The sequence below is a fragment of the Mus caroli genome, unplaced genomic scaffold (genome assembly GCF_978045245.1).
Source record: "Mus caroli unplaced genomic scaffold, Mus_caroli_1 scaffold_9, whole genome shotgun sequence".
NCBI classification, from domain to species: domain Eukaryota; kingdom Metazoa; phylum Chordata; class Mammalia; order Rodentia; family Muridae; genus Mus; species Mus caroli.
Genome location: NW_028227264.1, coordinates 60,837,243 through 60,855,387, shown reverse-complemented (window position 1 = coordinate 60,855,387; position 18,145 = coordinate 60,837,243). Strand labels below are relative to the sequence as shown.

The 18,145-nt window shown below is 41.3% G+C and overlaps 1 protein-coding gene and 1 pseudogene across 4 annotated transcripts in view; both read left to right on the top strand.

The window, feature by feature from the left end:
* The first annotated feature begins 945 nt into the window (after nt 1–945).
* On the top strand, nt 946–1,070 carry LOC115032195 (small nucleolar RNA SNORA70; annotated as a pseudogene).
* A 6,819-nt stretch (nt 1,071–7,889) lies between these two features.
* Nucleotides 7,890–18,145, top strand: part of Ddx50 (DExD-box helicase 50) — a 31,720-nt gene continuing 21,464 nt past the window's right edge. Inside the window, exons 1-5 of one of the 4 annotated variants that reach the window (XM_021174808.3) lie at nt 8,019–8,236; nt 11,594–11,703; nt 12,038–12,325; nt 15,915–15,990; nt 16,327–16,505. In XM_021174808.3, the coding sequence (XP_021030467.1) occupies nt 12,146–12,325; nt 15,915–15,990; nt 16,327–16,505 (435 nt within the window). In that variant the 5' untranslated portion in view covers nt 8,019–8,236; nt 11,594–11,703; nt 12,038–12,145. Of the gene's footprint in view, nt 8,237–11,129; nt 11,254–11,593; nt 11,704–12,037; nt 12,326–15,914; nt 15,991–16,326; nt 16,506–18,145 lie in introns of those variants that run through there. The other 3 variants (XM_029482643.2, XM_021174807.3, XM_029482645.2) reach the window with 3 other exon arrangements.

Genomic DNA, 18,145 nt, shown 5'->3' with positions numbered 1-18,145 from the left:
TGCCTTTGCCTCTGGAGTGCTAGGATTACAGGCCACAAAGCCACGATGGCAGGATTCAGATGTTAACTGACTTTGGAGAACTCTTTTAGAAACTGGATAAGTGAGAGTCCTTGGAAGCTGTACATATATGCTATTATTAACCTCGTCATATTGTATTCTAATTACTCTTTCCCCCCTTTTACCATTTTAAAGCCATTTCTAGTGCCTTTTACTAGAAACTTGTAGTTTCCAATAAAAACCATGAGGGCTGGAGAGATGACTCAGTGGTTAAGAGCACTGCCTGCACTTCCAAAGGTCCTGAGTTCAATTCCACGCAACCTGATACCCTCTTCTGGGCAGATAGAACACTCATATACATAAAATAAATAAATCTTAAAACACACACACAAGAAACATGAAATTGTTGCTCCTTTTCTAATTGTCACTAACCTCAAATTCCCTTCATCAGTTTCTCCAATGCATATAATGCTGATTTCCTACCCACTAGCTATTCTCATTATCCACAGGAATATCAAGTTCGCGGGTTAAGGATTCCACACAAGACCCAGAAAACAAGCATGTGTTTTGTTTTTTGTTTGTTTGTTTGTTTGTTTGTTTTTTGGAGACAGGATTTCTCTGTGTAGTCCTGGCTGTCCTGGAACTCACTCTGTAGACCAGGCTGGCCTCGAACTCAGAGATCCGCTTGCCTCTGCCTCCCAAGTGCTGGGATTAAAGGCGTGCGCCACCACTGACCAGCCCAAGCATGTGTTTTAAGGGCTTGGAAATTAAAGTATTATCAGAAAGAATTCCTAGGCTGTCTTGCCTACTTTCCAGAAGAACCCCCTTCCCCTGATTGGTTAGAGTCCAGCATCTTTTTCAACCAACCCCAGGCGTAAACAAAGGGCCCCATGTGGGATTGACTAAGGATGTCCCAAAGTCTTGTGTCCATAGACTTGTGGTTCCTCCTTGCATCCAAGTTCTCTACAGTAGCTCCAGGACCTTGTGTGCAGTGACTACAAACAGCTGCCATCGTGGAAATGTATGGAGCTCGTTGCTTGTATGTGTCCCTTTTAGAAACATTCAAGACAATTTTCTGTAAAGGGCTCCCGGCCAGCCCTCCTCCCAGTTTCCAGCCCAGCCCCTTTAAAGGTTTCCTTTCAACCCTTCCTCCCTCAGTTCCCCAACTGTCTGCTTCAACAGTCCCTTCTCCCAGTTTCCCCAGTACTCCAAACTGTAACAACTGTTCTAGCCTGTCCACTCTCTCAGCTCAGCTTCGCCTAAGTCAAACCCAGATTCTGTTGTGAAAGGTGGTTGTACAGTAGCATCTTCTGCACCAACTGCCTTCTCCTCTCGCTCTGCTAACCCACACTTCACCTTTTCCACCTCTGCTGGCTCTTTTTCAATAACCTATCCTGTTCCCAGAAATCCAAGAGTCAACCAACACTGAAGGCCATAAGGCCAAACAGTTCTAACAGCTAAACATTCTTAAAGGGCCAGCTGACTAGCAACTGGGGACCTTTTTTATTTTTAATTTTTATTTTTTTAAAAAGGACCAAGCACACACAGACACACACAAAATCACACTACAATTTTCTGGTGACTCATGATACTTCTGATTTCATGTTGTCCCAAGACTTAAGGTCTAGTCAGGTATGCTGTGGGCTATGTACCCTTGGGAAGCCACAGGACAATGACCAGCACATCGTGTGCATTCTAATCAAGCTGCAGACTAAGGAACGGGTGGCTGAGCCCGTGGCCCCGCCCCTTGGCCACCGCATCTCAGATGGATTTGAAGACATGGTGGTTGAGAAGCCGCTCATCTCTGATGGTCTCCCCGTCATGGCCCCTCGACAAGCAGCCAGCCGAAGCTGTGCTTTATCTCCTACTCTGTCCATCTTTTCCAGCCATATTTACTAATAATCTCACATCCAAAATGGAAAAAAAAACAAAACTCCCGCAAGTGAAAAGTTGGCAGATGTCTACTGTTTTTTTTTTTCTCTTCTGTCTGTAGTAGTAAGGCATTCTGTTTAATTTGTAGAGAACTTGTTACATTTTCAAAGATTCTAGTTTATAAAGACATTTTATATATGACGTATGAGTATATATATATACACACACATATATATATATATCACAAATGTGCTGCCAAATTGGGTGTGTGTCAGAGATTATGCTGAAGGGAAAACACAGTACAAATGAATTTTTTTTAAAAAAATTACTATTTCCTCAGAAAACATTTTTTAAAAGTCAAATCCTGATTCTGTTGTGAAAGGTATAGTAATGTATTTAATAGCAACAAGACCCTTTACTAATGGGGAGTTTGTTGAACCATGATAGAGGATGTAGCAGATATAATATTCCCAGAGGGGGTGCAGGGGAGGGAACAGGATATTTTAAAAATCAGTTTTTCTTGCCGAACTACAGTGAATTGAAGAAACTGAGAAATGGAAAGAAATCTGGGGGAGGTAAAGGTGTCGCTCAAAAGGATGAGGGCTTGCCTGGCGTATGTTGAGGACCTGGGTTCAGTTCTAGGCACTGGATGAAATGAGTGTGGAGCACAGGCCTTGTGGTCTTACCCCTTGGGAGGTGGAGACAGGAAGCCTAGAAGTTCAAGGTCATCCTTGGCTGTGCCAAGTTTGAGGCTGACTTGGGTTACATGAGGTTCTGTCTCAACAGGGAGGAAGGAGGGGACTTTTATCAAAGTGTCCAGGGTTCCTTTAAGCTTTGGCTGTGGGCTTTGGCCCTGGTGCTGCAATTATCTCTCGACTCTCCATTTTTCTTGGTGTCGATGACAAATGTCTCTCTGTAAAAAGAAATGGCATCTTTAATGCCATTGAGACACACTAAATAGATCTGTAGCAAGTAATACATGTGTTAAAACAATTTCCTTTTCCCATTGCCAATTTATCTGTGATGGTAGGTGAGAGAAACTTGAAAAATATCATGTGATTACCACTCAAACTCACACCTACTGAGCTATCATCGCATATCACATCAAGAAAATTCATTTTGAAAAATTCTTAAATGCATCAGGTCTGTCGCCAAGACTGAATTTCCAAAGTCCAAATGGAGTCACCCCCGATTTTTTTTTTAAGTGTTGATGTTGGCTTCATTGACATCATTTGCTTTTGGGAGGTAAGATGGCTAATTTGAGGCCAGATGTGGAAAGGGTTTCATGATTTTTTTGACATTAAGTGGTTTTTGTAGTATCAAAAATAAGGAGCCAGTGAAATGACTCAGTGGCTAAAGGCACTTGCTGACAAGCCTGGCGGACCTGTGTTCGATCCCTGGGATCTACACAGGAAAGAACCAACTCCCTAATACTGACCACACAAACAGCACTAAACACAGTGTCAAATGCCTCATTTGTTTCTGACTGTCTTTTTATTTTTATAGTAACAGATCTTTTATAATAATCAGTGGGTTAAGTAAGGCCTCTCTAAGCCTGATGACTTGAGTTCAATCCCCAGGACTCATGGTAGACTAAGGAAAGAATTTATGAGTATTGTCCTCTGATCTCTACACATAATGCTAACCGCAATAAAGATAATTTTTTAAAGAAAAATCAGTTTTATTTTCCTTATGTATTTATTAGTGTTTTTGTTATTTATTATCTTTATTGGTGATTGTATTCAGACCCGTTGGATGTTTTTAAGACTCTGAATGGGTCACTGGGTTCTCTATCGAGTTGGCCTTTCTTCATTTACACACTATGGCAGGTGCACAGAGATTTTCAGCACACATACGCATTTGTAAAAAAAAATTTTGTAGATTTGAAATGTCAGTGTTTTGCCACACATGGCCACACTTAATTGTGTGCCATGTGCCTGCCTGGCATCCTCAGAGGTCAGGAGAGGCCATCAGATCTGGGACTGGATGGCGCTAAAGATCATTGTGAGTTCACATTCGAGTGCTGGGAATTGAACTGTGATCCTCCTGGAGAACAGGTACCCTTAACAGCCAAGCCATCTCTCCAGCACAATCAAGTTTATTGATAATAATTGACATCACACCAGCTCGGTAATAAGAGTCCTATGTAGGTGTGCTGTTAAACTACATATGTTCTTAGACCACGAACCTATTGCTGCATATACTTTAGGCAAACGTGATATTGAAAATGTCAGCTCTGGTTTGGAAAACAATGGGAAGAGCCTGTTGCTGTGTTTTTGAGAACTCGTCTGAAGCTACAGGAAACAGGAGAGTGTTGCCTTCCCGGGTTGAGGAAGGTATAAAGTAAGAATGGGGGCACCAGGGACAGACTCCAGCCTGTCCTGTGGCCTCTCTTGAAGCCTTACCATCTTAGCTGTTTTCCCTGCATAGTACTGGGTGATGGTGCCCCCTTCTGGGGTAGCTCATGTTGACCCTCATTTCCACATCCCAATTCAAAACACAAGCAAAAAGCAGCGCTGGGGAAAAAAACCTCAATGATTAAAAACTTTTACTGCACTTGCTGAGGACCACAGTGTGATTTCCCTGGGAGGAGGGGGGCGTGGAGGGGGAGATCTGATGGCCTCTTCTTGCTGCCACAGTGCCCCCACCCACACACGTATACACATGATTAAAAACATTTCATTTTTAAAAACACACAACTATTTACTGAGACATGGTGGAGCCAGGCATGGTGGCACACAGATTTAATTCCAACAGAGAAGGCAGAGGCAGGCAGGTGGGGTTTTTAACGCAAGTGTCAGCTACATAGTGGCCAGCCATGTCTGGAAAAGCCAAGAACCCCAGCAGCACTCCAGATCTTGAGATCAGTGTGAGTGCCACTGGACCTCACTGCTCTAGTGATGTATTCGCTAATCCAGTTTCCTGCTTATTGCTCCTGCTTGGCTAACAACAGTTCTGAAAAGTAAAGTGGCTATGGTCACATGGTCTCTTGTTCTGTTTGCCTCGGCACCCTCCAACCCACAATCTCTGCCCGCCCCCGTCTCCATCAATTTATAACTGCCTCTATTTTTCCTATATTATCTGAAATCCTTCGTGTTCTTTTGTCATAAAAGTTTCACATTTGCCTTTCAAAGTGCTAGATGCATCTTGACGGCTCTTTGCCTTCTACTTTCTAATTACGGGCTGTGAAAATGAAAAATGAACGATTTTGGATTTTTGTTTTGTTTTGTTTTTGTTTTTCAAGACAGGGTTTCTCTGTGTAGCCCTAGCTGTCCTGGAATAAACTTTGTAGACCACTTTGTGGCCTCGAACTCAGAAATCTGCCTGCCTCTGCCTCCCAAGTGCTGGGATTAAAGGCAAGCGCCACCACTGCCCGGCTGGCAAGGGGGATTTTTAACATAGAACCTTTGATAAGAGAATATCAGGAAAAAGAATACAACACCTAACTTTTCAGGGTATTATCAGGAACTCGTTTAAGATATTTGGAAAATAGGATCAGTAAGATAGCTACACTGGTAAAGGCTTCTACCACTGAGCCTAAAAATGACTTTGATCCCCAGGAAACACATTGTGGGAAGAGAACTTCTACTAACAAAATAATGTAAAACAAACATAAAACTAGATGTTGTGGCACTTCCCTTACTTCTATCCTAGCACCAGGGTGGCAGACACACAGCTCTGTAAGTTGGAAGCCAGTTTGCTTCTACATAGCAAGTTTCAGGTCAGCTAGGGCTAAGATGGTAAAACTCTAACTAAACTAAGTAAATATTTGGGAAAGAAAGATGTTCTGATTGTTGTATTTGAAATTAGGCACCATGGTCTGTGCCTGTAGTTACAGGTACTAGGGAGAGGCTAGAGCAGGGTGATCACTTGATCCCATGAATTGGTGATTAGATTTTGAATCAATGTCCGTGATGATGGCCAACTGGACATGATCTAGAATCATCTGAGAGGAAAACCTCTGGATCTGGTTAATTCAAGTGGGAAGACCAACCCCAACTGCCAGACTAAATAAGAGAGGGTAGGTGAGCACCATTGTTCATTTATCTTTTTCTAGCAGATGAAATATGGCCAACTGCCTTATACACCTATTGCCATGTCTAGCCTACCCCGATGGACTCTAGCCTCCAGCTATGAGCCAAAATGACCCAAAATAAAACGCTTAAGTCTCTTCTCAGGTATTTTGTCCCAGCGATGAGAAAAATAAACGATATGTTGTTTTAATTCCCCTTGGTTCCAAATCTCACGATCAGACATAAATCTTTTGAGTTTTATATTAAAATTATAATTCCTGTTCCCATGTTTCCTAATCAATTAAGCTAATATCGACCAAGTCCTTCACTCTTGGGCAAGTTACTCATGTGTAGGTCTCCAATCTCCTTCTCCACCTGATAAGAGAATTAGTTCAGGCCATTGGGACTTAGAAAGGCCACATTTGTTGACACCGAAGGTCATTTGGGAAGCAGTCACTTGAATGACTAATAAGAGTCTAGTCCTTTTCAGGTTTGCTGTGAGGTTTGGTATGAGAAAAAAAAAAAAAAAAAAAAGGATCCTAAGAAGGTAAAAGTGGACTTCATTTGAGTGACTTTCAGGCACAAGACAGCATCTGTTCCCTTTATACCCATGTGTGTGGCATTCTTCACCTTATCAACTGTTTCTATGCATAGCATATTCCGTTGTAGGGGCATAGTGTATCGCTGCAGAACTGGGTGTAGCTAAGAGGAAACAGAATTTAGAAAAGCTCTTGAGATTTAGATTTGTAAAGATTGAGATGGAGAGACCCATAACTATTCCTCCAACCTGTGGGAAAAGCCTTTTTCACCATCATTCCTTGAACACACCTGGTGTTATAAAACTGAATCCATAAAACCACATTCAGACAAAGTCATTGATGTTAAGCCAGTCCTTATTTTCATAGAATTCCGGAAGCTATCGCAAATTTAAAATATCATGATTCCGGTTATTTAAGTCTAATCATAGAACTCAGGACGTGTAGCCTAATTTTTTTAAGGCCTGTGTTTTGAGGCTCAGATTACAAGGCTGCTACACTAGACATTATGTAGGTTGCAAGAATGCCCTGTACCTACATCTAGGTTTGGTGTCATCTTCCCTCAGGAATGAAATAGCTGATTGACTGAATAAAGAGAACATGATAAACAAGGTTTGAGGACTGGGATTGTTGTTCAATTGGTAGTAGGCTTGCCTGGTCTGTGAGGTACAGGGGATCGAACCCAGTCTTTGTGAATATACATAAAGACCAAGAAGTCAATTCGCTGACACTGATATCTTTCGTATAAATCTGTAGCTCAGAGGCAGTTAATCCTGAACCTTAAGATTAAATGTACTTATTACAAGCAGGTCATCTGTCAGACACATTGGACTTGCTTTTCTTATCCTTTAGATTTTTCCCTATTCTGTTTCATAGGAGCGAGCATTCGCCTTGCAACTCTGGGAAATTACAGCTGTGAGAGTGCTGTGCCCATCGCGGATTCCGATCACTTTTCAAGTCTTGCAAGTGCTACTGAGTTTGGACAAATAAATTCCCTTCTCGGATGGGTTTGGTTTCTTCTGGCATACGGGAGAACTAAAAATGCAGCCATAACTTAACGCCTGCTTAAGGAGCTAACATCCCTGAGGCGGACCCTCGGCTTCAGACCCCTGCAGACTCTGCTGACCCCGGGAAGCCTCGACGTCAGTGCCGGGGCACCGTTAAAGGCTAACGCTCCACCCACTGCGGGGGGCGGGGCGGAGGGCGGGGGCGGGGCGGGGGGCTGCAGTTTCCGGCGGCGAATGGCTGGACGGCGCGTGGCGCTCCCGCCGGCCTCAGCTCGTGCTTGCCCACGAGCCGCTGCGTCGCGCGTCAGCCCCTCGCTCCCCGCCGCCTGCGAGGGGGCTGCGCGAGCGCTGCAGGGCATGCTGGGAAGGGAGGCGTTCCGAGCGGGGGGAGGGGAACACTTGGAATTCTGCGTGCCGCGCCGGGGGAGGTGAGCGTCCTTCCTGGAGATTGGCCCGTGCTCTGGAGAAGCCTGCCACTTCAGAGCGTGGGCGGGCCCATCGGGGCCACTCAGGTTTTCATTGGCCGAGGGAGGCTGCGATTCTCTAGGAGAGTTTCCTCCGGGAGAGTTCCGGCTTGCTTTGCTCTCGCCGCGAGGTGCGTGGCCCGGAAGTGACGCACGGTCCTGGCCGGCTGGGCTGCCCAGCCCCCGCTTCCTTTCACGCTCTCGGTGGCCGTAGGTGGTCGCGGCCACCGCAGCCGGGCGGGAGGTGGCGACGGCCAGTGATGCCCGGGAAACTCCTCTGGGGAGACATCATGGAGCTCGAGGCACCCTTGGAAGAGTCCGAGAGCCAGAGGAAGGAGCGGCAAAAGGTGTGCTGCGGCTGGGCCGCGCCTCCCTCGGGCTGCGCTGGCCTGGGCGGGGAGGGGAGCTGTCTAGGAAGGGGGACGACCTGTCAGGATCAGGGGCAAGCTTCCGAGGGACAGCTTCTCCTCGCCGTGCTCGGCCCTCCGAGGTCCCAGGGATCATTCCCCATCGCCGCACTCCGGGACCTGGAGAAGAACAGCCCGGCTTCCGTGGCACTTCAGCCCCACGTCGGCCTCTGCGCCCGGATCTCTCCCGAGAGATGGGCAGACTTGAACTCCCATCGCAGTGGAATCTGCTCGTGTTCCCTTTCTTAGGCGGCGAGTCCCTTCATTTGGTTTTCCGGGGCCTTCGAAGAGTTGAGACAGAGATGATGATGGCTTTGCCTATGTGTTGCCTCCCCGTCGCGGTGTCGTGTCTGCAGCAGTCTCGGGAAAGGCTATCCTAGGGGGTTACAATCCTCCATGATTGGGTAATAGAGGCTTAAGAAATAGTGTCAAAGCCAGGCTTGCCAGGGGTTGGCTGTGATGGAGTTCGTGGGGGTTGTATTACGAATAGCCCTTACTGTCAGTATTTTCAATCCACTGGTTTTTATTGAGGCTAATCGTGCCAGACTCTTAGCTGAGGACCGAGGAGGTAAACTAATTAAGTATGCAAAATAGTCCCTGCCCACCAGGAGCCTGTAGAGGTTCTATCCCCACCTCCGTCCAAGACATACATACATATATACATACATAAATGAAGAAAGGAAGAAAAAAAACCCAAAATAGATGATCTTAAGGTGTTAAGAAAAAATGCAGAGGTAAAATTTTTACTGGAGACATTTGACCTGGAGAAAGAAAGCTGAATGAGGATGAAAATGACTGTGGGAAAGATGACACTTGATAAAATATTTACTCTGTAGAGTGCTAGAGATGAGGAAACACCCCCTAGGACCTACCACCAAGGTAAATTTTAAATTCTAGCCACCCTTTTATGCCACCTTCCCATTGGGCATTGAAGTGAGGCCACCACTATGCCCGACAAATGCCCAGCGTTGAGCTCTATTCCCAACTCTCGTTTTTCTGTTTTTGTAGAACGTACTAAATTTGGAGTTTACATTTTGAGAGTTCTATTTTTCAGTGCTGGGGTTTAAATTCGACCATGGCTCAAGGTTTATTTTTTTTATACCATTTTAAGTGTGTAACTTGATGTCATTATAATAGAATTGTGCTGTCATGACCACCGTGATCTCTAGAACCTTTTCATCTTCTCAAGCCAAAGCTCTTTGCCCCCTTGAATTTTACTACTGTAGGCTTCTAGGGTAGATTATAAATGTAATCTCAAGTCGTTATTTTAGTTTTATATTTAATTTAGTTTGTCTTGAATAACCTTTCATACCTAAATCCTGCTTCTGACAAAGTCTGGGTAATGTTTTTTTCTAACCATACTTGTACAGTATGAGGTAAAAACATTACCTCATTTGCCTTCAAAGGCTTGTTCTACTGTTATCATGTGATTGGCATTTTTATGTGCTCCTTGTAAAGTTAGCTTATTTATATATCTTGAAATAGTTTCCAAAGATTCTTGAGGAAAGTGATCATATCTTTGTGCATCCTTACATTTCACTATGTTCTTATATATTGGTAGCTTTCATATTGTAAATTCTCCAGAAATAATATACTTGTTGATTGCCCTTCATGAAAAAGAAGTAGACATTTGGAAATGGAATGGAATACCAAATAGCAGAAATAGAATATTAGGCTAAGTCTGGCATTCAATGAAAATAATTCTAGTTTGGATATATTGAGATAGGGCATTTGTGTTCTTACAAAAGGAATAAAAGTAGCCAAGAGAGTCTGGAAGTGTGTGTTGACACAGACTTGAGCTTCCACAGAAGGGTAAGGAGAAGGAAACACTAAAGAAGGTTGAGAGCTAAGAGAGAAGGAGATGAACAGAGCTCAGGAAACAGGAGGCTGTTGGGCTTGAGCTCCAGAAGGGAGTGATGTTAGTACTTAGCACTCTAGGATGCTACAGGGTTTGGACATAGACGTGTTACATTGACATGCTTGCTCTATCTTCTCCCTAAAGTGCAGGGCCCTGAAGCAATCCAAACTGCATGCCTGACTGTGAGCTTGTTTTTCTATAGGACTTACTACTTTAGAGAGCTGTGGGCTGGTGCAGTTAAGATCAAATGATGTAGAACATTTTAAAAGGCATTTTTACATATTACTCAGCTTTTTCAACTATTTATGAATGAAAATTTATGCTAAAGCACTTCAAAAATTATATTAGCATTGAAAGTTTGGTGCTTAGCAATATGCATGTGAGAAATAAAAAAAAAGTTTGGTGCTTGTAGTTTTTAGTGAAATGAAGTACTGCTATACAATTTACTAGATTCCACTGAGACAAATGACTTATTTATTTCACCAAGTAATTCTAAAGGACCAAGTTTTCAAATCATTTCTTGTGGTCAATAAATAAATAAAAAAAAGAACTTGCCTTCAGTTTGGTATTTTAAAAACTAAAAAAAAATTTTTTTTTGGTGTGTATGGGTTTTATGCCTGTGTGTATGTCTGTGTACTATGTGTAGACCTGTCCTGAGGCCACAGAAAGCTGTCATATCCCCTGGAGCTACTATGTGGGTGCTGGATTTGAACCTGAGTATTTTGGAAGAGGAACCAGTGCTCTTAACCACTGGGCCATCTTTACAGTCTTAGTTTTGCATTTTAAAATTGAAGTTACAGAAGAGTGCCTTGGTGTTTGACTTTTTATTGTTCTGTTAAACACAGTCTTAGTTTTCAGTGTTATAGTCCTTCATGGAAGTGTAACAGTTGGTTTATATAAATGACATTTGATTTTCTTTATCATTTGTTCTCAAGGAGAGTTACATCTACTAACTAGTACATGCCTGTAATCCATGCACTTGGAGGTGGAGGCAGGCAGGTCAGGTGTTCCAGGCCACTCTGTGCTACACGAGCCCATCTCGAAACAGAACAAATAATTGAAGGAGGACATGTGCTGTGAGAAGAACATAGACTTTGAGGTCAGACAGGGCTGCATTCCATCCCTTCCACTTCCACCTGCAGAATAGCCTTCAGGACCAGTTCTCTTTCTGCATCTTAGAGTGGCAAAGATTACAGGTTCACCATCCCTTATCCAAAATCATTGGAGCTAGATGGTTTTAAAATTCTCATAAGCTGGAAATCGTTAGAAGGGTTGGGGACCTGCAGCTTTATTGTTAAATATGGATGGTAATACTAAATGGGATAAATACAGACAGTAAGTTGCTTCACATTCGTTGTAGTTAAATTTTGCCATCAAGTGAATTCAGATCAGATAAGTTCTGTCTCCATATAAGTTACAAAAACACTTTCGGTTTTCAGAGCTTTATGGATTTCGGAATTTCGGATAAGGGATTATGGACCTGTACTTCCCTGATAGGGTTGTTATGAAGATTAAAACAAGATAAGACGAAAACATTACACAATAATGGGTAGGTACTCAATACATTTTTTTTCCCTTTTGGAGATGTTAGAAGTTTTTATTTGTATTTTAATTTATAATTTCGAGGCTTTGTTCTTTTCCTGAGGAGGAACTATTTAACTGTCCTAAAAATCTCAGGATGGGATTAGAGATGTTTTAGAGACTGAATCTTGAAACATAGAAGCAGGTAAGATGCAAACTTCATCATTACTAACCAGCCTGGATTTCTTGCAGGTAGAGTGTTGAGTATAATTGTAGGTTGAGCTTAGCTGGTTGGGGAGTCATATTTGAGCTTCTTTGGGATCTTAGAAGGAGAGCTTGTCACTGTTTCTTTTTGTCTACAGAGTGATAGAAGGAAGTCAAGGCACCATTCTGAATCAGAGGAGAGAACAGAAACAAGAGAAAATGGTGTTACAGATGACCTGGATGCTCCCAAGCCCAAAAAAGCTAAAATGAGAGAAAAGCTAAATGGAGACTCCAAAGAAGGACTTAGATTTTCAGATGAATTCTCCCCATCTCATAAGTCAAGAAGGAAAGACCTGCCAAACGGAGATGTGGATGAGTATGAGAAAAGGTCAAAGCACGTGTCATCCTCAGAAAGCTCTCACAAGTCAAGTGATAAAGCAGAGGAGGTACACAGCAGACTGTTGCATGTGTTCTCTTTGAAGTGTAGGCCCGCTTGACCTGTGGGGTTCATTAGGATTGATTCTGTGCTGATCTCTGCTTCGTGGCTAGTGTTGCTATTTGAACCATAGAACCAGTATGGCTGAAACCCCAGCCTTTGGCTCTTGTTTCTCTCATTGTGCTGTCCTTAAAGTAAACATTTATTTTGTGTAGAGGTCAGAATATAGCTTGCGGGAGTCATTTTTCCTTCTGCTGTGTAGGTCCCAGGAATCAAACTCATGTTAAGTTTGGCAGCAGCTATCTTTCACTGAACCAACTTGCTGCTACCCCACCTCTTTATCTTTCTTGGGATAGAATTTCTCTGGATATTAAATTTTGGGAAGTATAGTAGACTCTACTTCAAGACCTACTTTAGTTGTGATTATTCATTTGTTTGAGATGGGGGTCTCATAGTAGCCCAGACTAGTCTCAGACTTCCCAGGTAGCTGAGGGTCTTTACCCTCTTAACGCTGCCTTCCAAGTGCTGAGATTACAGGTTTCTATCACCATGGTGAGTTTTTATTTTTTATTTTTGTTTTATTTCTGGAGATAGTGCCACCATGCCCAGTTGTGCTGGGTTTATATCTGCTGTATCTTTTAGAATAGTTACTTTCTTAAGTATATGAGTGTTTTGTTTGCATGCATTGTGTGCATTTTTGATGTCTATTGAGGCCAAATGAGGGTGTAAGAACTCCTGGAACTGGAGTTACAGATGGTTCTTAAATGCTCAAAGAAAGGATTCACCTGCCTCTGCCTCCTGGTGCCACACCTGGCTAGCTCCTTATTTGTTTTATTCTTTTTTGATTTTATTTATTTATTTTTTATATGCTGGGAACTCAACTTACGCTTCTTGAGAGCTAGTATTAAAAACATGTACTATTGTTATTGTGCCTGGTTTCTTTCCTTGATAAAAACATATAATCTTCAAATCTGATAATAGCTAGTAATTTAAGCCCTCATTAGGGATCAGACCTGGGATAGTCAGTGAGATCCGTGGATGATTGTAGGCAGAGACTCTATGTATTGATACTTGTAAATTTATTTGCCAAGATGCACAAATGTTAGTTGAGTTTAGTAAGGGCCTACAAATAAGTTTGCTAGTAGAATGTATACGTTTCTTGAAATTTGCCTAAGGTGGTGTATTATTATTGTGAGAGAGAGAGAGAGAGAGAGAGAGACAGAGAGAGACACAGAGAGAGAGACAGAGAGAGAGACAGAGAGAAAGAAAGAAAGAAAGAAAGAAAGAAAACAAACTTGAGCGTGAGAGCATGCCACATGGGTGTGGGTGTCCAGGGAAGCCAGAAGAGGGTCTTGGATCCTTCGGAGCAATACCTGTAGTTACAGGTATTGGTGAGCACCTAACATGGGAATTTCAAATTAAACTCAGGTCCTCTGCCAGAGCAGAATTTGTTCTTAAACGCTGAGCTGTATTTCAAGCCTTGGTTATTTCGTTCTGATATATTAGATTTCAGGAATTTTGCTTTTAGTAATTTATGCTAAGGCTATGATTATACTGTATACAAAGCTATATAAATTAAGTATAATATTGATCATTGCAAAAAGTCTAAATAGCCTGTCTAATAATGAGAAGTTAGATAAATATGCTGTCTATGCAGTAGAACACAGCTATTCTGAGAGTGTATAAGAATGTTAGAAAGTGTATTTCACTAAGTGAAATTATTAAACAATTTATGTAATATTTTTCCAATTTTTAAAAAGACCTTTTTAAAAATTTTTAAATTTTAATTTTTAGGGACAGGGTTTCTCAGTGGCACAGTCCTGGCACTCATTTTGCAGACTGGATTAGCCTCAAACTCACAGAGATCCACCTGCCTCTGCCTCCCAAGTGCTGAGATTAAAGGTGTGTGCCACTATGGTTGTCAGAAGACTTACTTTTAAAGATTTTCATGTGTGTGCCTTGCCTACCTGTATGTATATATGTATGTATGTATACTGTATGTATGTATGTATGTATGTATGCATGCCTTGTGCCTGAGGAGTCCAGAAGAGGGTCTTGGTTTTATTACTTAGAGCATACTTTATTAGTTTCTATTGTCACAATCATGTAGATGGTATTTTTTTTTGTTGTTGTGGTTATTTTCAGAATGAAACTTGAGGACAATTTTATTTTAGGAGCTTATGTATTTAATTTAGCTTAGTCCATTACCCCTGTACAAATGGAGAACAGCTAAAGATTCCAAAAATTCACATTATAGCCAGATGTGGCAACATATGCCTTGAATCTCAGCACTAGAGAGGCAGAGGCAGATGGATCTCTGAGTTTGAAGCCAACTTGGCCCTCTAGTGAGTTCCACACCAGCCAGGGCTATGTAGAGAAATCCTATCTCAAAGAACAAAAACAAGACAGAATTAAAATTATACAGGGGCTGGTGAGATGGCTCAGTGGGTAAGAGCACCCGACTGCTCCTCTAAAGGTCCAGAGTTCAAATCCCAGCAACCACATAGTGGCTCACAACCATCCGCAATGAGACCTGGCGCCCTCTTCTGGAGTGTCTGAAGACAGCTACAGTGTACTTACATATAATAAATAAATCTTTAAAAAAAATAAAATAAAATAAAATTATACATACCATGTGTCTATGTATGTATATGTGTATATATGCGTGTGTGTGTGTGTGTATATATATATATATATATATATATATATATATATATATATATATATATGTATGTATATATATATATGCCAGTAATAGTATGTTACACATCAATGTAGAAATAGCTTTTCCTTGTTCTGCAAAATCATCTGAATAAGATTGTAGAGACATCTAGCATATTCTGTCAAAAAATCAAAAAAGAAAAAAAAAAAAAGCTAGCCAGTAGTGGTGATGTAATCCCAGCACCTAGGAGGCAGAAGCAGGTGAATCCTCAGTTTGAGGTCTGCCTGGTGTATAGAGTGAGTTCCAGGACAGCCAAGACTACACAGGGAAATCTTGTGGGGTTTGGATGAGTTTGGGAGAGTAGAAAAATGGCTTTGTAGTTAAGAGTACATGCTGCTCCTAGAGGACCCAGGTTCAGTTTTCAGCACCCACACTGATGAGCTCACAACTGCCTAGTACTCAAATTCTGTAAGTCTAGGGGACCTGATGCTCTTTCTGGCCACAAAGACACTAAAGGATGAATTTCTATTTTGAAGATATTTTATGGGACTGGGCATGGTAGTGTATGTCTTTAATTTTAACACTTGGAAGGCAGAGACAAGTGATCTCTAGAGTTTGAGGCCACCCTGGCAAATTCCAGAACAGCTAGGGCTACGTAGCGATTTTGTGTGTGTGTGTGTGTGTGTGTGTACATGAAAAAAATAAGTAAGTTTGCTACTTATATTTGCTACTACTATATTTAGTCATGTACAGATGTGATCACAGTACTCCAGAGGTGGAGGCAATCAGAATTAAGGACCATCCTTTGCTGCATAGCATATTTGAGAGTAGCCCAGGCTATGTGAGACACTATCTGAGAAGCCTCCTCTTTGCCCCTCAAAATGATTAAAAGGTAATGTAAACTCTATTATTTAGAATTTTGGTTTCATTTTGACAGACTCTAACACGTGAACAAAAGGAAGGAGCCTTCTCTAATTTCTCCATTTCTGAGGAGACCATAAAGCTTCTGAAAGGTACTGAGTTTCCTGTCTTGAAAATCTGCTGCTGACTTTATACAACTTTGGTGCCTTTTCTGACAAAAAGACTATAAGGATAAACATGACCCTCTTTTTAATTGCAGTTATTTCTACATCATCCTTTTCTTTATTCTGACTTGTTTCACTAAGAGTTACATGTGTTTATCAAATTAGACAGTTTCACTCTGATTCCTGCCTGGGGTAGGAATAACTGTAAATGGTACCAAGTAGTATGGCCATAGGCAGTCATGGAGGAATAAGGATTGTCATTTTCAAATGAATTTTTTTTTTCCTAATGCTAGTCACAAATTTTAATGAAATCTCATTTTACAGGTCGAGGGGTAACATATCTCTTTCCTATTCAAGTTAAAACCTTTGGTCCTGTATATGAAGGAAAAGATTTAATTGCTCAAGCCCGGACAGGAACAGGAAAGACATTCTCTTTTGCCATACCCTTGATTGAAAGGCTCCAAAGAAATCAAGAAACAATTAAAAAAAGCCGCTCACCAAAGGTAACGGTTATTAAGGGAGTAAAAGCTCTTAATATTAATGAAAAGGGATAGGAACGATAGTAGTCTTTGGGTTTGGTTTTTTTGTTTTTGTTTTTTGTTGTTTTTTTTTTTTCCTTGGTGCTGGGATCAAACCCAGGGCCTTGTGCATGCTAAGCTCATGCTCTCCCACTGAGCTGGACCCTGGACCCTGAAAGAATAACACTAGACTCAAAGTCAGGTATATCCCGCCCCTTATGGAGTCAGTGCCCCTTTTTCATAAAGTTAAATTTTGATTCCTAAAGTAAGAGATTGTTTTTCAGGCAGGGAAATTTTAATCAAAGTCAAAGATTAGTTAATGAGCACAAATTTAATATCTCTGGATGTTTAGATGTCTTCCAAAACTTTGTATTATAAAGTCAGTTTACTTTATAGGTATATTTAGTATACTTAGTGACTTTTCTCTTCATCCTTGACCTTTCCTTTTAAATAATGAATTTTCTAATAAGGTATTCCCCTTGCAATTCAGTAAATATTTAGTATTATTTCACAGGTTGACTTTTTATGAAGATTATTATATCAGTGATATGCTATTATTGGATACTAGAAATATGTCTTAACTTACAAATAGTAAAAATCAACAGAGGGAATTAGTAAAATTCTAGTCTAAAATTTGACATTTTTAGAACCTGTGTGCACTTTTAAGGTTTGTAACAGTGAAGAAGAAAAGTCATCATATTGATTTGAACAGGTATGTTTGTGCTTTTAAATATTCCTAATGTTACACTATAAAAGCAGATTCACATGTATATGAGTAGAATGACGACATAATGACTTAGGATCAACTATCTCTTATGTTGGTTGTATTGGTTTACAGGATAAATCATTTTTCTTCGTTGAAATTTCCAGGTAATGCAGTAGTAATCTTTACACAGTTGCAAGTAATGCAGATAGGAAAGAGTTGCCCCTGCCTTAGTCTGTCGGAAGCTGCTTCTGAGATAATGGCCATTGATCAGTTCCAGCTATTGGTTCTTGGGCAAGGCTTACAACCTCACTGTGACTCAAGTTCCATGTCTGTGATGACATTGCGATACTAATGCAACCTCATCACTAATTCACTGATCAAATGACTACTTCATACAGAGCAAAAGCACTCAGTGCGTGAGCCATCTGTACCTTAACAAATATGTTTTCAGTATTTGTTCTGTACCAGCTACTTCTTAAAGTCCAAAGAATACAGTGACTCGCCTCTCAGAAACTTAGGTATTCATTGACTCTACATTTGGGTAGAGGAGCTAGACAACAGATAATGTACCTTGTTTGTCTTTCTGTCTGTAGATACATAACTATTTTAGGGGAGTAATATAAATATGAACGGGAGGAATAGAGAGAGAGGCTTGGGGACCTCATTAACTGCTCTTTTATTTATTTTTCGTTTGTTTGTTTCTTGAGATAGGGTCTCATGTAGCCCAGGCAGGCCTTGAGGTTACTATATAATTGAAGACAATCCTTTTACCTCCACCTCCCAAATGCTAAAAATGTAAGGGTACATTACCATGCATGCTAAGCAAACACTTTGCCAACTGAACTATCCCCAACCCAGGAAAGTGACTTTTGAAGTCTGATAAAATACGTAAATCTAATAAAATATAAGCCGTTCTTAT